The 21,502-nt window shown below is 47.7% G+C and overlaps 1 protein-coding gene across 1 annotated transcript in view; it reads left to right on the forward strand.

Moving 5' to 3' along the window:
* The first annotated feature begins 233 nt into the window (after window positions 1-233).
* LOC120989493 (zinc finger protein 585A-like) overlaps window positions 234-21,502 on the forward strand; it is a 153,379-nt gene continuing 132,110 nt past the window's right edge. The window contains exons 1-6 of the mRNA XM_040417630.1: window positions 234-288; window positions 5,186-5,247; window positions 5,327-5,405; window positions 5,519-5,610; window positions 6,263-6,341; window positions 6,433-6,546. Coding sequence (XP_040273564.1) covers window positions 255-288; window positions 5,186-5,247; window positions 5,327-5,405; window positions 5,519-5,610; window positions 6,263-6,341; window positions 6,433-6,546 — 460 coding nt within the window. The 5' untranslated portion in view covers window positions 234-254. The remainder of the gene's footprint in view (window positions 289-5,185; window positions 5,248-5,326; window positions 5,406-5,518; window positions 5,611-6,262; window positions 6,342-6,432; window positions 6,547-21,502) is intronic.

The following is a 21,502-nucleotide window of genomic DNA, read 5'->3' on the forward strand; positions in this document are numbered from 1 at the left end:
GAGCCTCCCCCTCACCCCCTGATACATGAGCAGAAGGTCCTAGAACTCACCCACAAGATGATGGAGCTGCTGACTGGAGAGGTGACACTGCTGGGAATGCTGGGAAATTCTCCAGTAACAGCACTGGAGGGGTCTGGGTGATGACGGTGTCATTGTGTTGTCAGGTTCCTATAAGGTGTCAGGACGTCACTGTCTATTTCTCCATGGAGGAGTGGGAGTATATAGAAGGACACAAGGACCTGTACAAGGAGGCCATGATGGAGGAGCATCAGCCTCTTATATCACAAGGTAAGACCCGTCATGTGCAGTGTGTACACGTGTGTGCAGTGACATGTAATGGAGGAGCACCAGCCTCTTATATCACAGGGTAAGAGCCGTCATGTGCAGTGTATACACGTGTGTGCAGTGACATGTAATGGAGGAGCACCAGCCTCTTATATCACAGGGTAAGAGCCGTCATGTGCAGTGTATACACGTGTGTGCAGTGACATGTAATGGAGGAGCACCAGCCTCTTATATCACAGGGTAAGAGCCGTCATGTGCAGTGTATACACGTGTGTGCAGTGACATGTAATGGAGGAGCACCAGCCTCTTATATCACAAGGTAAGAGCCGTCATGTGCAGTGTATACACATGTGTGCAGTGACATGTAATGGAGGAGCACCAGCCTCTTATATCACAAGGTAAGAGCCGTCATGTGCAGTGTATACACGTGTGTGCAGTGACATGTAATGGAGGAGCACCAGCCTCTTATATCACAGGGTAAGAGCCGTCATGTGCAGTGTATACACGTGTGTGCAGTGACATGTAATGGAGGAGCACCAGCCTCTTATATCACAAGGTAAGAGCCGTCATGTGCAGTGTATACACATGTGTGCAGTGACATGTAATGGAGGAGCACCAGCCTCTTATATCACAAGGTAAGAGCCGTCATGTGCAGTGTATACACGTGTGTGCAGTGACATGTAATGGAGGAGCACCAGCCTCTTATATCACAAGGTAAGAGCCGTCATGTGCAGTGTGTACACGTGTGTGCAGTGACATGTAATGGAGGAGCACCAGCCTCTTATAACACAAGGTAAGACCCGTCATGTGCAGTGTATACACGTGTGTGCAGTGACATGTAATGGAGGAGCACCAGCCTCTTATATCACAAGGTAAGAGCCGTCATGTGCAGTGTATACACGTGTGTGCAGTGACATGTAATGGAGGAGCACCAACCTCTTATATCACAAGGTAAGAGCCGTCATGTGCAGTGTATACACGTGTGTGCAGTGACATGTAATGGAGGAGCACCAGCCTCTTATATCACAGGGTAAGAGCCGTCATGTGCAGTGTGTACACGTGTGTGCAGTGACATGTAATGGAGGAGAACCAGCCTCTTATATCACAGGGTAAGAGCCGTCATGTGCAGTGTGTACACGTGTGTGCAGTGACATGTAATGGAGGATCACCAGCCTCTTATATCACAGGGTAAGAGCCGTCATGTGCAGTGTATACACGTGTGTGCAGTGATATGTAATGGAGGAGCACCAGCCTCTTATATCACAGGGTAAGAGCCGTCATGTGCAGTGTATACATGTGTGTGCAGTGACATGTAATGGAGGAGCACCAGCCTCTTATATCACTAGGTAAGAGCCGTCATGTGCAGTGTATACACGTGTGTGCAGTGACATGTAATGGAGGAGCACCAGCCTCTTATATCACAAGGTAAGAGCCGTCATGTGCAGTGTATACACGTGTGTGCAGTGACATGTAATGGAGGAGCACCAGCCTCTTATATCACAAGGTAAGAGCCGTCATGTGCAGTGTATACACGTGTGTGCAGTGACATGTAATGGAGGAGCACCAGCCTCTTATATCACAGGGTAAGAGCCGTCATGTGCAGTGTATACACGTGTGTGCAGTGTCATGTAATGGAGAAGCACCAGCCTCTTATATCACAGGGTAAGAGCCGTCATGTGCAGTGTGTACACGTGTGTGCAGTGACATGTAATGGAGGAGCACCAGCCTCTTATATCACAGGGTAAGACCCGTCATGTGCAGTGTATACACGTGTGTGCAGTGACATGTAATGGAGGAGCACCAGCCTCTTATATCACAAGGTAAGACCCGTCATGTGCAGTGTATACACGTGTGTGCAGTGACATGTAATGGAGGAGCACCAGCCTCTTATATCACAGGGTAAGAGCCGTCATGTGCAGTGTATACACGTGTGTGCAGTGACATGTAATGGAGGAGCACCAGCCTCTTATATCACAGGGTAAGAGCCGTCATGTGCAGTGTGTACACGTGTGTGCAGTGACATGTAATGGAGAAGCACCAGCCTCTTATATCACAGGGTAAGAGCCGTCATGTGCAGTGTGTACACGTGTGTGCAGTGTCATGTAATGGAGAAGCACCAGCCTCTTATATCACAGGGTAAGAGCCGTCATGTGCAGTGTGTACACGTGTGTGCAGTGACATGTAATGGAGGAGCACCAGCCTCTTATATCACAGGGTAAGACCCGTCATGTGCAGTGTATACACGTGTGTGCAGTGACATGTAATGGAGGAGCACCAGCCTCTTATATCACAAGGTAAGACCCGTCATGTGCAGTGTATACACGTGTGTGCAGTGACATGTAATGGAGGAGCACCAGCCTCTTATATCACAGGGTAAGAGCCGTCATGTGCAGTGTGTACACGTGTGTGCAGTGACATGTAATGGAGGAGCACCAGCCTCTTATATCACAGGGTAAGAGCCGTCATGTGCAGTGTGTACACGTGTGTGCAGTGACATGTAATGGAGGAGCACCAGCCTCTTATATCACAAGGTAAGACCCGTCATGTGCAGTGTATACACGTGTGTGCAGTGACATGTAATGGAGGAGCACCAGCCTCTTATATCACAGGGTAAGAGCCGTCATGTGCAGTGTGTACACGTGTGTGCAGTGACATGTAATGGAGGAGCACCAGCCTCTTATATCACAAGGTAAGACCCGTCATGTGCAGTGTATACACGTGTGTGCAGTGACATGTAATGGAGGAGCACCAGCCTCTTATATCACAAGGTAAGAGCCGTCATGTGCAGTGTATACACGTGTGTGCAGTGACATGTAATGGAGGAGCACCAGCCTCTTATATCACAGGGTAAGACCCGTCATGTGCAGTGTATACACGTGTGTGCAGTGACATGTAATGGAGGAGCACCAGCCTCTTATATCACAAGGTCAGAGCCGTCATGTGCAGTGTATACACGTGTGTGCAGTGACATGTAATGGAGGAGCACCAGCCTCTTATATCACAGGGTAAGAGCTGTCATGTGCAGTGTATACACGTGTGTGCAGTGACATGTAATGGAGGAGCACCAGCCTCTTATAACACAAGGTAAGACCCGTCATGTGCAGTGTGTACACGTGTGTGCAGTGACATGTAATGGAGGAGCACCAGCCTCTTATATCACAAGGTAAGAGCCGTCATGTGCAGTGTATACACGTGTGTGCAGTGACATGTAATTGAGGACCTCCACAGTTTCTTCTCACATTACATTAGAGCAGGGGTACTCAAGTACTCTTTGTAAAGGTCCGCATACTTAGGTCTGCCTCTGGATGAAAGTCTGAGGCACAAAAACATTTTTTCTTCTGTAAAATAGGAATACCTTTTTTCCCACCGAATCCCCTGAGGTCCCCAACACAATAAGAATGTACCCTTAGTGCCCCTCAGACAATATGATGCTTTTTAGTGTCCCCCTCAGAGTATGATGCCCCCATCTCACAATATGATGCCTCCTCGCAGAATTTGATGTCCTCTTAGTACCTTCCTTCACAGTATGATGCCCCCGTAGTACCTCCCCTAATAGTATAATGCCCCTTTTAATGCTTCCTCTCATAGCATGATGCCTTCTTAGTGTCCCCATTGAGTATGATGCCCCCTTAGTGCCTCCTCACAATATGATGCCTCTTTGGTGCCTCCCCTCACAGTTTGATGCCCCCTTAGTTCCTCCTCTCACAATATGATCCTCTTCTGACCCCCTCCAAAGAATGATGCCCCACATTGCCTCCACTTTATATACTCGCCTTCCCCACTATCAATTTGCTGCTTCTTCATCAATGTGCCGGCAATGTGATGCAATGACATTATCATGCCTGCCGCCGAGCCAAAGATGGCACCGTGCCCGACCTTCACTCTGGTTCAGTGCAGCAGGCATGATGACATGATCGCATTGCGCTTGCCGGCACTGAATCACCGGTGGGAGCCGATGGCTTCCTGCTTCACCAGTTTATTCAACTGTATCTGTTCCCCAAGGGCACAGATACAGTTGAGAGGAGGGGTCCGGACTCGGACCGCGGTCTGCCAGTTGAGTACCCCTGCATTAGAGGCTACATGTTCTTTATATGTCAGTCATATCCATAGGGCTCCAGTCACATGATGGGAGCGTGTCCTTCTGGCCTCCATCGGGCCGGTATAGTAGACCACACTGCTCTATCAGAGTCGTCCTGTAAAGTCCGTGTTCTGTAGATTATACATGGAGCTTCTGGGCAATGTCTGCCCCTGTGTGAATCTATAGAGCAGGGTACGCAAGTATATTTTGTAAAGGTCAAAATACCTGGGTCTACCGTCTAAGGAAGGTCCGAGCCGCAGTAAAACCTAAGGACAACACCAGTGGCGTGTTCCCCACTGTAGCAAATTTTGCCTCTAATCCCATCCCATCTCCTCTGTGCCCCCATAACAGGATGTCCACGCAGTGTCCCCCACACAGTGATGCACTCTTAAGTGTGTCACACACAAATTAATCAGCCCTTAAGTGCCCCCACGGTGTAATGCCCATTAAGTGCCCCCACGCTTTAGTTATGCCACCTTAAGGCCCCCTCTCTGTAGACACTCCTCTTAGTGCCCCGATCGTGATGCCCTTGTAGTTTTGATAAAACAAAGAAGCATTACTTACCCCGCCATGGCTCCTCCGATGACCGGAGCACATCATCCTGGAGCTTGTCACTTCATCGCACCTGCTGCTTGAGTCATCGGCCGGTGAAGGGTGGAGCAAGGGGCTTCCTGCGTCACTGCTCTCAGATACAGTTTAATGAGGGACATGTAGGGGGTCACTAAACCTAGAAGTGAAGGAGCTGAGAGAAGAGTCTTATCTATAGACAGATCCACAGGAGGCCATGTATTCAGTCACTGTGGTGTGCTTGTGTCTCCACAGATGGATCCAGGAGGAGAAATCCCACCAATCGATGTCCACGGAAGGTCCCAGAGAACCTTCAGGTAGATGGAGCTGAAGTCTCACCAGAATCTGACCAGAAAGGGATTGAACCAAAGACCATTTTACATTTCTTTTCTTTAGGATGAAAATCTGATGGATATTAAGGTTAAGGTTAAAGAAAAAACAGAAGAGGAGACGGATTTATGGGGCGATCAGCCGTGTAAGGAGGGGGGGGGGGGGGCTGTCATGGCGGTTTTCAGTGTCACATAGATACAATTTCCATCATCTCATCATCACATGTAATATTCTATTCTGTCACTGTGTTTCCTACAGATGGATCCAGGAGGAGAAATCCACCAGAGAGATGTCCCCGTCCTCTGTATTCCCAGGACTGTCCAGAGGAGACGGTCCCAGAGGACCCTCAGGTAGATGGTGTTAAAGGAATCTGTCAGCACTTACCTCTCACCAGTCCAGCTGCTGTGGGAGTCGTGCTCTTCTCAGCTGAATCAGATGCTGTTGGTCCCATCTCGATCGGTGGCCGCAATGTGGAGAAATCAGCGTTTTTCTAATATGCAGATTGGCCCCTTGGTGCAATGAGGGCGGTGCCATTGCCTACTCGCTTGTAGTCCATGCCCCCCCACTATGACAGGGCCAGGCAGTGAAGATGTGATCCCGTCTGTCCCGAAGTCTCGCACCTGCGCGTTTGACTGAGCAGTCGTCACATGAATTCTGTATCTGCGACCTTCTTCACTGTACTGCAGCCAGAACCGCACAGGCGCGAGACTTCAGGACATGCGCGGTTACGTCTTCACTGCATGTTCAGACTAGAAATGAGTGAGAGGAGCACTTCGGTGCAATGACGTCACCCTTGTTGCACCAAGGTGCTAATGAGCATATTATAAAAACCTTGATTTCTCCTCATCGAGATGGGACCAACAGCATCTGATTGGGCTGAGAAGGTCACGTCTCCCACATCAGCTGGATTCCCTGAGACGTGAGAAGTGACTGACCCCCCAGGATCTGACCGTACAGTGACTGTATCCAAGTCCATCTTACTTCATGTCTCTTATCGTTTAGGATGAAAATCTGATTGATATCAAGATTATCGTTAAAGATGAACCTGAAGAGGAGACGGATGTAATGGACGATCTGCAATGTGAGGAGGGGGAGACCTTCACTGGTCATCTGGATACTACTCCCATCATCTCATCATCACATGTAATAATCTGTCACTGTGTTTCCTACAGATGGACTCATAGAAGGAAATCCACCAGAGAGATGTTCCCAAGAAGAGTGGATGATGGACGATCCCCCCTGTAAGAGTGAGGTGGAGGAGGACATTCCAGGAGATGTCACCACAGGTAAGGAGTAAGAAGCCTCTGACTTCTCTTTCTAGATTCATGAAAGGTTTATTCCTATCTCAGCCGTATTCACATCTTTGGAGCGGATTCTGAGTCTCAGGGAAATTCTGTAACATATCGGGGTGAATTCACCCTAAATTCCAGGCGGATGGATTAATAGTGACGGCTCCTCGTCCTCACAGAGGCCCCAGGACGTGTAGTAATGTCTGTTAGACCTCAGGTACAATGGACCCCGCAGTGAATGGAGGCCGGGCGTGCGTGGTTCTCTGTTCACCTGAACGTCCCTCCACCTCCCCAATCACTGCAGCCGCCGGACGGGGAATTAACCCTTTAATAGTCAAACCCAGAACATACATAATATTCCACACAGTGACCTGTACAGTAAGTGTCAGTGTAACAGAGGCTGGCTGCGGGGTCAGAGGTCCTATAAATATAGCAGAAGATATATTCACCTCCACCCATCCCCCAATGCTGCTGGGTCCCCGCTGCTCGTTACTTCCGGCTTCCGTCCAAACATGCAGGAAATGCCTCGACACGCCGGGTCATTATTATTATTTAATGGAAAGCGCCATTAATTCCATGTACGTCCAGAGCGACAACAAGCAGCTGCGTCAGTGTCATGACAGGAGGATATGGTGGAAAGTGGTGAGAGAGAGAGTCCGAGTGTGGGAACGGAGGTGTCTGAGATTTCTTCCAGGATGTGTTAGTTTATGGACTGGAGGGAGTGGGTGTAAGAGGATTGTGATGTGAGAGGGGCAGAGGAGAGTTTGAGAGATTAGATAGGGAGCAGAGGCAGGTAAAGACAGGGTGTCCGTCTCTGTGGGTGGCTGTGGAGGACCATTGTGTGAGTCCAAAGGAGGCAGTAAGAGAGAGGAGTTTGGAGGCGGTTCATAGGGATGTTGAAATCCATGATGGAGGGGATGTCTGCAGAGAGGAAGTGAAGAAGCCAGGTATTGAAATGGTAGAAAAAAGTAGTAGCAGGGCTTGGTGGGGGGTAGATGAAGGTTGCATGGAGATGCAGACAGAGTGGACTTCGAAAGAGGGGTTATGAAAGAGTAGAGATGGGTTGAAGGAGCAGTTCCCTGATAAGAGGAGACCGACACCATCACCATGTCGGTCTGGGCGGGTGAGTAAACTGAAGGTTCTCATAGGATAGTGCAGCACGTTTCTGTGAGGCCCAGGAATAAAAGGTTCTTGGAGATAAAGAGGTCGTGGATGTAGGAAAGTTTGCCGCACATTAACACGAGTTCCATAATTCTCTGGATAGAGGGAGTGGGGGAGCAGGGTGTCAGGTGGATGGGTAGGAGGTTAGTGGTGGGGGCTTTGTTATGGAGGGGAGATAGAATATGGGGGGCCTGGATTAGGAGATATGTCTCCAGCAGTAAGGAGAAGTAGAGCGAGGGATAGCTAGTGAAAGCAATAGGTGGCTGACCATGAGGTCTGAGTCGGAGGAGTGGAGAAGAAGTGGCCGGGGGACAGGATAGTAGGAGAGGTGAGAGAAATAGCTCTTTGGTTTAGGAATAGTCTGAGGGGTATGAAGATAAGTGAAGACATGTTTATGCAGTGGTGCAGAAGATGATTGTGTCAAGAAATTGTAAGCAAATGGAATTACCTTCTGTTCACTCCTGGTATAATCCACGAATGCTCTGAAATGACCACCTACCTGCAATATATACAAATAAGGAATGCTAATTAAAGGGGTTGCTGAACCCCTGAACATGTCCCCATCGTCACCCAGGCAGCCCTGCTATGATGCTGCCCCTTGTCCTGTGCTGAATGTTTTGTTTATGTTTTTACACTGCCAGGCGGAGTCTTCCACCTAGCAGTGACCCCGGTGACATCACCAGCCCTGATGGGCGCGCTTTAACGTTGCGCTAGCCGTTATACATTAGTGCCGGTGACGTCACCGGGGTCACTAATAAACGGAAGCCTCCGCCTAGCAGTCCCTTTTCTTGGTAGTATTTTGGGGTGTATACAGCTATTTGATCTCTTTTTATTACATTTTTTGAGAAGGGTAAGGTGAATTATTTTTTTTTTGTTATTGTATTCTCCGCACATGGCAAATATTATTATATTTTATTAGTTCTGACATTTTTGGACCCGGCAATACCAGTGATGTAAAAAAATGTATTATTGTTATTTATTTTTAAATATAAAATTTGGAAAAGGAGGTGATTGAAAAAAAAATTTTTTATTTCTTTTACTTTTTTTTTTCACTGCAATTTTTAGTCCCCTTAAAGGGGTTATCCGAGTTATGGGAAAAAAAATAAAACCTAACAAAATTAATCAGGATATACATATACATTAGTCAAGCTTGATTTTTAAAAAAAAAAACCGATCTTTACACCTTTTCTAGGTTCTGTTATTGCTGTGTTTACATGCAGCAGTAACAACAATGACTCATCTCTCCCTCATGAATATTTGTGGGAGGGGATCTGTGGATGGCACTGTTTAGGGGGGAGATCTGTGTGGATGGCACTGTTTAGGGGAGGGGGGATCTGTGGATGGCACTGTAGGGGGATCTGTGGATGGCACTGCCTGCCATCCACAGACCACAGATCCCCCTACAGTGCCATCCACAGATCCCCCTCCCCGACGCTCACAGCAGCAGTACTAATCATTCACTTCATTTTTCTATGCAGAGCTATTTTCTTATTATTTTGAAATCTCTGAGTCTCTGACTCTTACTTTGGCTGAGCTCCGGTAACAACAGCAGGCAGTGCAGGCGGCGTTCATTCACTGACTTCACGCGCCTGCTCCGCCTAGTGGGAGGAGCAGGCGCGTGACGTCAGTGACAGTGAGTGAGCGCCGCCCCCCGAACTGCCTGCTCTGCTATTACCGGAGTACAGAGCTAAGAATGCAAGTAAAGAGCTCACTACAGCGCCCTGTATATTCTAACCCCCAGGCAAGCGTCCCTGTCACCATGGGAACGCTTGGGGGTTAGAATATACCATCGGATTTGAGTTTTTTTACGATCTCACTGAGCTCGAAAAACTCAGATCCGATGGTATATTCTAACCAGGCAAGCGTCCCCGTCACCATGGGAACGCCTGGGGGATAGAATATTTTATACCATTGGATCTTCTGACTTTTACTCTGCTTGGCCAGCTCGGGGCCCCAACCAGTTCGGGGCCCCAAGCTATTGCTGGTTTTGCCTGGCCTGATGATCGCGCATATGCGATCACCTATTAGCCGCAGGGAGGAACTTTGAGGTAGCCGCGGCACAAGTGAGGATCGCGCATGCGCGATCAACTTACAGCCGCACGGACTGTAATCCAGAGAGGTGGGGGCGTGGCCAAGGCTGATGACGTTCCGTTTACATGGCTTAGTCACTCCGACAAGCAGAGAGCTCCATGTAAACGGAACGTCACAGCTGATGACGTGGGCAGTCACATGACTGTTTAGTGTAGCAGAGAAACGGCACAAGATAGGTACAGAAAGTGATTTAGGAAAACTAATGTATAGGGGAAATAAAGCCATAGAGAGAAATTAAGTTAACTCGGATAACCCCTTTAAGTAATTTGAACATGCGGTCTTCTTCTGATCACTTGCACTGTAGCCTTCAGTTTTCGGTATTTTACCGGCTCTCTCAGGCAGCTCGCTCTGATTGTGCTGGGGACTTTCATAAGACCCCAGGTTGTCATGGTAACTGAGCGCAGCCCTGTGACTTTGCTGTGGAGGCACCGATCAGAGGACAGAGGGCGTCTCCTCCCTCGGTCTAACCCCACGGCATGTAAGGGGTTAATGACTGGGATCAGCCATCTCTCTGATCGTGTGTGGAGTGGGATCAGCTGATGACCCCGCTCCATACACCTTGCGCCCCACTGACGTGCGACAAAAATTGGGGGATGAGAAGGGGTTAAAGAATGCATTTTATTCTTTCAAAACTAAGACGATAAACTGTGTTTGGTCACAATCGTAATGACAGAATAAATAAGGCCTCTTTCACACTTGCGTTGTCCGGATCCGGCGTGTACTCCACTTGCCGGAATTACACGCCGGATCCGGAAAAACGCTAGTGTACTGAAAGCATTTGAAGACGGAACCGTCTTCCAAATGCGTTCAGTGTTACTATGGCACCCAGGACGCTATTAAAGTCCTGGTTGCCATAGTAGTAGTGGGGAGCGGGGGAGCAGCATACTTACCGTCCGTGCGGCTCCCCGGGCGCTCCAGAGTGACGTCAGAGCGCCCCATGCGCATGGATGACGTGATCCATGTGATCACATGATCCATGCGCTTGGGGCGCCCTGACGTCACTCTGGAGCGCCCGGGGAGCCGCACGGACGGTAAGTATGCTGCTCCCCCGCTCCCCGCTACACTTTACCATGGCTGCCAGGACTTTAGCGTCCTGGCAGCCATGGTAACCACTCTGAAAAAGCTAAATGTCGGCTCCGGCAATGCGCCGAAACGACGTTTAGCTTAAGGCCGGATCCGGATCAATGCCTTTCAATGGGCATTAATTCCGGATCCGGCCTTGCGGCAAGTGTTCCGGATTTTTGGCCGGAGCAAAAAGCGCAGCATGCTGCGGTATTTTCTCCGGCCAAAAAACGTTCCGTTCCGGAACTGAAGACATCCTGATGCATCCTGAACGGATTTCTCTCCATTCAGAATGCATTAGGATAATCCTGATCAGGATTCTTCCGGCATAGAGCCCCGACGACGGTACTCTATGCCGGAAGACAAGAACGCAAGTGTGAAAGAGCCCTAACGTATACTCCGCGCGCGGCACCGACGATTCCCTGGCTTTATCCTCCCCCAATACAAGACCGACAAAACGGCGAGACCGACAAAACGACGAGACCGACAAAACGACGAGACCGACAAAACGGCGAGACCGATAAAACGGCGAGACCGATAAAACGGCGAGAACGGCGAGACCGACAAAACGACAAGACCCCTCTCGATTTTGGTGACACAGAAATGAGTTTTTGATATCAAACAAATACTAAAGCAACACCGGATCCGGTATTTTTGCTATCGTTCTACAATCTCTCCATATATATAATGTATAATTATTGGCGCCACTTCTTGGTCTATCTCTATATATATTTGTATATAAGAGACCAGCAGGAGGAGGCGGCTTTGCACGGGTATATTTCCACTATTTCATGTAATGTTTGTGTGTGAGGTTAAAAGATATCAATAGTGTTCCCCATAACTTAAAGGGGTTGCCTCACCATGGACAATGGGGGCATATCGCTAGGATATGCCCCCATTGTCTTATAGGTGCGGGTCCCAGCGGTATATCGAGAATGGAGCCCCGCGAGGTGTTGGCTGAAGGACTCCGGTCCGGCCACCACCAAGCCGGCTCCCCATTGAAGTGAATGGGAGTGTACCGCGCATGCGTGGCCCCTGCTCCCATTCATTTCTATGGGGCCGACAGAAATAGCCGAACCATAGCGATATGCCCCTACATTGTCCATGATGAGACAACTCCTTTAACAGTGACCTCCACAGTACCCCTCCCCCTTAACAGTGACCTCCACAGAGCCGCCCCCTTAACAGTGACCTCCACAGTACCCCTCCCCCTTAACAGTGACCTCCACAGCACCCCGCCCCTTAATACTGACCTCCACAGCACCTCACCCCTTAATACTGACCTCCACAGCACCCCTTCCCCTTAACAGTGACCTCTACAGTGCCTGCCCCCCTATAACAGTGACCTTCACAGCTTCCCCCCCACTGAACTGTGACCTCCGCAGCGTTCCCCCCCCCCCACTGAACTGTGACCTCCACAGCACCCCACCCCTTAATTGTGACTTCCACAATACCCCACCCATTCACAATGATATCCACGGCAGCCCGTCCCCTTAACTGTGACCTCCATAGCATTCGCCCCCTTAACTGTGACCTCCACAGCACCACGCCCCTTTAACTGTGACCTCCACAGCACCACGCCCCCTTAACAGTGACCTGTAACAGTGAAAAAAAATGGCTGTGTTGTCATGGAAACCTGGTGTAACTGTGTGTATGTCAAGGCTGAATGACCTGTGAGCTTCTGTTGGCTGATAAGGGTCATGTGACCATGTGAATGGCAGTTAGAATGTAAGGGAAGCTGCAAGCTCCTATTGGCTAATAAAAAATTCTGAGAATATCTCAGGAACGGTACGTCCTAGAGAGCTGAGACCCCATCTAAAACCTTTCCGGACACCCGATGTACCTGTGTGCCAAATGTCCTGCAGATCGGTCCAGTCGTTTGGCCATGCAGAAAAAACAGACAGACAACAGGAAGAAATGTATTTTTATATATAAGAGATAATAGCACAGGATCCGCCACTCCTGTGCGTGGTTCATGGCAGGCCGACGATGCCGGTGCGCTGGAAGCCATTGGCAGAGTGTCCCGGCAGTTGTCGACAGCTTACCTCGGATGTCGTTGTCAGGAGCATTCCCTCCACTTGCAGATTCTATATGGGAATCACTGACCGGAGGGGGGAAGCTGTCGTCCAGAGAATGTAGGTAAGTCCTCCACTTATCTCCTGGATTCCTCGGACAGCCCCTCAGGATGTCTACCTGCTCAAGAGGTAGTAGATTCTTACAGGACCTTCTGCTATGTCTGAATTAATTCCCATCATTAGGGAAGTGCTCTAAGGGCGATTTCACCGAACGTACTAGGTCCGGAAAACACGCTTAGTTTGAGAGCAGAACTTCCGAGGCTGAACGCTGATCCTGAGGCATTTTAATTCCAGTCTGACCATGGCTGTACTGAATAGTACTCATGACATTATGTCAGTACAGTTCAGTACAGCGGTGGTCGGGAAGGAACACAGATCATTATAAATCATTTTAATGCCGTGAGTTTGTGTCACAGGAGCAGCGTTCCGCCCAGAAAACTCTGCTCAGACACGAGCATGATTCCCAGAGTGAATACGCTCATGTGAAATGTCCCTAAGGAAACGGATTCAGATTTCCTGAAGCCAAAATCAGGAGTAAATAAATAAAAAAAGAGAGAGAAGTGGTGTCTGTCCTTTATACGTCCTCTCCTTTTATGAGCCACTGCTGCATCAAGAAGCCTGAACCTGTGGCCATACCCCTACTAATCATCTGGATCACCTGAGCTCCCTTCTGCCCTGTGTGCCTCTACCTCTGGGAGTGACCTCCTATAAATCCTGATATCTGTTCTGGTACCTGGACCTTTTGCCATAATCTGTACCAGCTGTTACTTCAAAGTCTCTTTCTGATCGGGTTATCATGTAAACCAGCCTGTAAGAACAGTCTGCTATGATAAATGTATTAGAAGGCACAGACAACCTGCTGCACCTTCTACATAGACAACCTGCTGCACCTTCTACATCAGGCATGCTCAACCTGCGGACCTCCATCTGTTGCAAAACTACAACTCCCAGCATGCCAGAACAGTCTACAGCAGGGCATTGTGGGAGTTGTAGTTTTACAACAGCTGGAGGGCCGCAGGTTGAGCATGCCTGTTCTTCATAGACAACCTTGTGCGCCTTCTTCATAGACAGCCTTGTGCGCCTTCTTCATAGACAGCCTTGTGCGCCTTCTTCATAGACAGCCTTGTGCGCCTTCTTCATAGACAGCCTTGTGCGCCTTCTTCATAGACAGCCTTGTGCGCCTTCTTCATAGACAGCCTTGTGCGCCTTCTTCATAGACAGCCTTGTGCGCCTTCTTCATAGACAGCCTTGTGCGCCTTCTTCATAGACAGCCTTGTGCGCCTTCTTCATAGACAGCCTTGTGCGCCTTCTTCATAGACAGCCTTGTGCGCCTTCTTCATAGACAGCCTTGTGCGCCTTCTTCATAGACAGCCTTGTGCGCCTCGTCCATAGACATCCTTCTGCGCCTCGTCCATAGACAACCTTGTGCGCCTCGTCCATAGACCACCTTGTGCGCCTCGTCCATAGACCACCTTGTGCGCCTCGTCCATAGACCACCTTGTGCGCCTCGTCCATAGACCACCTTGTGCGCCTCGTCCATAGACCACCTTGTGCGCCTCGTCCATAGACCACCTTGTGCGCCTCGTCCATAGACCACCTTGTGCGCCTCGTCCATAGACAACCTTCTGCGCCTTGTCCATAGACAACCTTCTCCAATTTCATCCTCCTTCCTGTTAACAATGTTCTGTAATAAGTATCTTAGAACTAAAGGGCGCCCATTACCACTAAGAAGACTTATTCCTTTAATTTGACGGGCAGTTCTCGAATAACATGAAATCTTGTAACTTCTCAGATGAGATGATCTGTCCGGCTGAGACGATGCCTGGGAAGGTTGTCTTTTAGGCTACTGTATCTTCACTTTTTCCCCAGAGCCTAGTAATATGGTACTGCTCGTGTGGTGCTGTCATAAGTGATGTCCTCGAAAGTAGGAATTAGTCGTACCGGTAATTGAATTTCCAGGAGGAGCCTTTTAACCCTTCTATCTTCCTGTCCTGACAAGTGCAAGAGGTATCTCCTCCTGTGGAGCTGTCATGATGGACTTCTGGAAATCCAGTTACTAGTAGGACCGATTCTAGAAACTATTTTCTTTAAATAATAACAGCACAGAAGAAAGCTCCTCCTTTTAGAGCTATATATGAGACTGGGGGTAAGAACTGAGGAGCTATCTGACAACACATGGGTCTCCTAAAACTCTGCACACAACCCGACATGTCTCCAGGATATTTCTATAGTACAACCTTAGTCTATGATATCAAGCAGTGAGATCTCCGCTACGACCTAGTGCATACTTATAGCTCTCCAGGAGCACATCTTCTGGGAGGTCTCCTATAAGGGTGGTTAATATGCTTTTAAACATCTATTGGTTGCTCTCTTTTTTTTTTATTCTTTTGATGTTCTCCAGTCTTCCAGATCCATAATTGTTAAAAATAATCTATTTTATGTTCAATTATAGTGCACACAGACGTCTCAGTGATGGTTACCTGCACTCACAGGACACTTCATTAGCTCCAGCTTTTAGTTCTTCACAGGACAACTTTAAATGTGTTTTATTTTTTCTTCTATAGAGAAACCTATGGGGAAAAATCATCAGAAGCAAAGCTATAGCTAGAGCCTGTTCTGTAAAAAAAAAAAAAAAAGATATATAAACCTCCCACAATACTAAAAATCCTCAGATATAATGCACTGTAGATGTAAATGACAAAGCAGAAGCCTCGTGGTCCGGATAGAAGGTTGGTTCCGACACTGCTCTTGTGTCTGTACTCTGGTCAGGGCTCCTGTTTGGAGCCAGCTATACATAGGTAGATTAGGTGGAGCCCAGCGGGTTAGATCCAATCTTTAATAGTGACGCACAGTCCAAGAAGAAGCCGCAACGCTCTTCATCCGATACAACTGTTCTCTACTGAAGCATGGTCAGAGAGGACACAGGAGACGTTTCACACTTCATCGAGGCCTCAGCATCATCACCGGTCCCGCTTCTTTATATACAAGGGGATGAGATTGGTGATGACACTGAGGCCTGGATGAAACGGCCTATGCCTGTACTAGATCTGTATTCTGTGACCGTGCTTCACTAAAGAAGAGTTGTATCGGATGTGAGGCTGCGGTTTCTTGGGCGATGAGAAAACTAATTGTCACACCACCCTGGTATGGTCGAGCTTTTCTTCGAAAATTCTATACTGAAAAATAATATGTCTGATCAAAAAATAATGCAAAACAACACTTGTAAAAACTGTATTTCCTTCATGTCATTTTTAACAAGCCCAAAATAACTGCTATACAAAGGTGTCCAAAAAAAAGCTTTAAATCCACCCCAAGGTCAGAATCACAGATGTCGTTTTGGTGCAATATTTTAGCCAGAGCCAGGAGTGGATTGCTCATACCGCACCTTCCTCCTGGATCCAGTTCTGACCTCACACTGTATCAGATGCTTCATGTGTGTTTGCAGCCTAAGGCCTCTTTCACACGGGCGTTGCGGGAAAATGTGTGGGTGCGTTGCGGGAACACCCGTGATTTTTCCGCGCGAGTGCAAAACATTGTAATGCGTTTTGCACTCGCGTGAGAAAAATCGCGCATGTTTGGTACCCAAAGTTCGGGCTTGGGATCGGTGTTCTGTAGATTGTATTATTTTCCCTTATAACATGGTTATAAGGGAAAATAATAGCATTCTGATTACAGAATGCATATTAAAACAGCGCTGGAGGGGTTAAAAAAAATAAAAAATTATTTAACTCACCTTAGTCCACTTGATCGCGTAGCCCGGCATCTCCTTCTGTCTCCTTTGTTGAACAGGACCTATGGTGAGCATTAATTACAGGAACAGGACCTTTGATGACGTCACTCCGGTCATCACATGATCCATCACCATGGTAAAAGATCATGTGACGTACCATGTGATGACCAGAGTGACGTCATCAAAGGTCCTTTACCTGTAATTAATGCTCACCACAGGTCCTGTTCAGCAAAGGAGACAGAAGGAGATGCCGGGCTACGCGATCAAGTGGACTAAGGTGAGTTAAAAAAATTTTTTATTTTTTTTTAACCCCTCCAGCGCTGTTTTACTATGCATTCTGTATTCAGAATGCTATTATTTTCCCTTATAACCATGTTATAAGGGAAAATAATAATGATCGGGTCTCCATCCCGATCGTCTCCTAGCAACCGTGCGTGAAAATCGCACCGCATCAGCACTTGCTTGCGGATGCTTGCGATTTTCACGCAACCCCATTCACTTCTATGGGGCCTGCGTTGCGTGAAAAACGCTGAATATAGAGCATGCTGCGATTTTTCATGCAACGCACAAGTGATGCGTGAAAATCACTGCTCATGTGAACAGCCCCATAGAAATGAATGGGTCGGTATTCAGTGCGGGTGCAATGCGTTCAACTCACGCATTGCATCCGCGCGGAATACTCGCCCGTGTGAAAGGGGCCTAATAAAAAATAATATATGTGTCTGATTTGTGGATTGGAAAAAAACACTGTCCATTTTTAATCCAAACAGAAAGTCCCAGTAAGAATTCTGAACCAAGCGTCCTGTTATCCTGTTATGAAGACGAAGATATCATGCAGTGCTCTTCAGGAGAAAACCTCATTATCCTTAAAGTACCTCCAGGACCTCACAGTACAGATCTGTCATATAATCCCCCTAATCATGAGGAACCTTCTTCTGACCAATCACCGATTGTTAACACAAGTACAAGTCAGAAAGGCTTTCAATGTCCTACTGAGGAGAAGCGATACTCCTGTTCAGAATGTGGAAAGTGCTTTACAGATGAACCAAGTCTTGTTGTACATGAGAGAATTCACAAAGGAGAGAAACCATATTCATGTTCAGAGTGTGATAAATGCTTTGCAGATAAATCAAGTCTTAGTAGACATAAGAAACTTCATACAGGTGGGAAGCCATATGCATGTTCAGAATGTGAGAAGTGTTTTACAGATAAATCAAATCTCCTTAGACATAGTAGAAGCCACACAGGAGAGAAACCGTATGCATGTTCAGAATGTGGGAAATCTTTTACACAAAAATCAGATCTTGGTAAACATGAGAGAATTCACACAGGAGAGAAGCCATATGCATGTTCACGATGTAGAAAATCCTTCACAGATAAATCAAGTCTTGTTAGACATAAGAGAGTTCACACAGGAGAGAAGCCGTATTCATGTTCAGAATGTGGTAAAAGTTTTACACGTAAATCAAGTCTTGTTACGCATAAGAGACACCACACAGGAGAGAAGCCGTATTCCTGTACAGAATGTGGGAAATGTTTTAGAGATAAATCATATCTGCTTACACATCAGAGAATTCACTTAGGAGAGAAGCCGCATTCATGTTCAGAATGTGGGAAATGTTTAACTACAAAAGCCATAGATCACCAAAGTCACACCGGAGAGAAGCCACTTTGATGTTTATTATATGGAAAATACAGTTTTGAAACTCAACAGAGAATTCACACAAAGAGGAAACTGTATTCTTATTTGTAATGTTGAAAATGCTAAAGAGCAAAAAAAAATTAAATAAATGCATCATATCAGCTTTTCGAAATTATAACACTAAGATGGTTTATTTTTGGGTGGGGTTAGTCTGGATCTGCCATAGGAACCAATTCTATATTTTTTTTTTTGTTTAACAAATTAGTGTGAATTTTTTTTTATTCCATCACCTTAATCTTTATATACTGTTCAAATGAAGATCAAACATCGATTCACATTAGAAAATAATTACATGGGGCATCCTTAGGTTTTTATGTGACACGTCACACTCCATGTAAGGCAGAGGGATGATTGTACAGGAACCTAAATTGACATTGAGTGTTTTACTGAAGAAAATGGATGTCATTTTAAAAATCCATAACATTTCCTGTCTTCTCAACTGTTAGAAATGTTCAAGAAGTTCCTCTGGGATTTGTACTATTGGACAGATGGACCACACTTCGTCACATTCCACCAATGCTTATTTATCCTCGCATGGTCCGTTTGCTTTGCGCCCGATGTACTGAAGCCTGCATTCCAATGAATAAATTACATGAGGATAAACAAGTTAGGGCCCATCCACACAACCATAGGCCGTCCATGCCTATATTGCAGAGCGTAAATGGCGGGTCCGCAATATACGGGCATCAGCCATGTGAATCTCGTTGACTTAAATGGGTCCGCAACATACAGCGTGGAGGCACGGATCGGAAGCCCATGGAAACACTACAAAGCGCTTCCATGGCTTTTTGGTCCATGCCTCCGCACCACAAAAGATAGAACGTGTCCTGTCTTTTGCCATATATTGTGGATTGCGGACCCATTCAAGTCATTTCATACGGTCAGTGCCTGAGCATTGCGGAGCGCAGCATGGGCACAGATGGCCTATGGATCATGTGAATGAGCCCATAAAAGGGTTGTTCAGCCCCAAAATATATTTTAGAAGCACCCATTCAATGCGGCTCCAATCCAGCTCTGAGGCTTTAGTCCCTGCTCCTTCTGAGCTCTGGCATCGGTGATGTGTCTCCTAGTGACAAGTCACTGCTGAACCTCTATGATCTCATGCTGCTTAGGTACACATCACCACTGAGGGCAGTGAATGCTTGCAGCGGTGCACGTGACCTTGAACAGGACATGACACTTCCCATGTGCTGGAACTCCAAAGAAGCAGGGACAGAAGCCTCAGCACTCGATCAGGGTGGCATTAAATGGATGAGTGCATTATTTTTGTTGAAAGGGTACTTTTTTTTTTTATCAGTTTCTGATTGGACGCGGTTTTACACCTAGGATCCCCGCAGCTGTTTGATGAGTCCACAGCACGTGAGCACCACAGCCTCCTCCTCACAGTTAACCAAGCAAAGGACTGTACATTGTATAGCGGCTGTGCTCGGTATCGCAGCCCAAGTATAGGACTGTACATTGTATAGCAGCTGTGCTCGGTATCGCAGCCCAAGCATAGGACTGTACATTGTATAGCGGCTGTGCTCGGTATCGCAGCCCAAGCATAGGACTGTACATTGTATAGCGGCTGTGCTCGGTATCGCAGCCCAAGCATAGGACTAGAGTTGTTGCGATACCAAATTTTTGATTCGGTTTCGATACCATGAAAAAGTATTGCGATACTCGATACCATTCGATACCACGCGAAAAAAATAAACAAAAAAAGCCACGTGCATTCCTCATTTTTAAAAATGGCGAATCGCGCAGTTTTTATTTTATTTTTTCTGTTCCGGCATTCACCACCTAGATTTTTTTTTTATATTTTAATAGTTTGGACTTTTCTGACGTGGCGATGTAATATGTTTATTTATATATTTTATATGTGAAATTGGGAAAAGGGGGGTGATTTATACTTCATATTTTAGTGTTTTTTTTTTTTTCACTTTTTATTTAATAACTATTTCCCCCCTTAGGGGCTAGAACCTGGGATCTTTCATCCCTTTTCCTATTCACCCTGATAGATCTCTATCAGGGTGAATAGGACTCCACACTGTCCCTGCTGCTCTGTGCTTTGTGCACACAGCATCAGGGATGTTACCATGGCAACCAGGGCTTCCTGGCTGCCATGGTAACCGATCGGAGCCCCAGGCTTACACAGCTGGGGCTCCGATCAGAAGCTGCCACTGCACCACCAATGAGGGGGAGTGGAGAGGTCCCTGTGGCCACTGCCACCAATGATTTTAATACTGGAGGGTTGAGAGGGGCCGGCGCACTGTGCCACCAATGATTTTAATGGGATGGGGGGATTGAGGGGGGGGGCACACTGCACCACCAATGATTTTACCCCTTTATACAGGAGGCGGGTACTAGCAGATCAGCGGCAGTTAACTGCCGCTGATCGCAGCTCCCTGTCAGGGGCAGGGTGCCGGCAATGCGATTCTGCTGCCGGCACCCGCCTCCTGTATTGTGTTAAAGACTGACTTTCACTATCAGGCCACACAGAGCGGCGCCCAGCGATGTCTCAGCACTCACCATTTAGTCCTGGGCGCCGCTCCGTTCGCCTGCAGTGCCCCATTACTGTCTCCTCTCCTGCTCCACATGCTGCTGATTACTATGGAGCGATGGGAGGAGACATCAGCTTCACTAGTGGGCGTTCCTTCTCCCTGGCTGTAGCGCTGTCCAATCGCAGCGCAGGAAGAAGGAACGCCCACTAGTGAAGCTGATGTCTCCTCCCATCGCTCCGATAGTAATCCTATCATTGGTGGCGCAGTGCGCCCGCCCCTCCTCCGCCCCTCTCTTCTCATTGCCGCCCCTCCTCCACCCCCTCTCTTCTCATTGCCGCCCCTCCTCCGCCCCTCTCTTCTCATTGCCGCCCCTCCTCCGCCCCTCTCTTCTCATTGGTGGCAGCGGCAGCAGCACAGGGGGAGGGAGGACAGCTTCCTTCTCCCCGTGCTGCTGAGAGAGAACATGAGCGCGCCGATAGCAGCGCGCTCATGTTCAGAGATACTAGACTGCGCAGAAGCGCAGCCCAGTATCGAAAAAACGGAAATCCCGGTATCGTATCGATACCGGGACAAAAGTATCGATTGGGTATCGAAATTTCGATACCCGCAACAACCCTACATAGGACTGTACATTGTATAGCGGCTGTGC

Source organism: Bufo bufo, chromosome 2 (genome assembly GCF_905171765.1).
Source record: "Bufo bufo chromosome 2, aBufBuf1.1, whole genome shotgun sequence".
Lineage (NCBI taxonomy): Eukaryota > Metazoa > Chordata > Amphibia > Anura > Bufonidae > Bufo > Bufo bufo.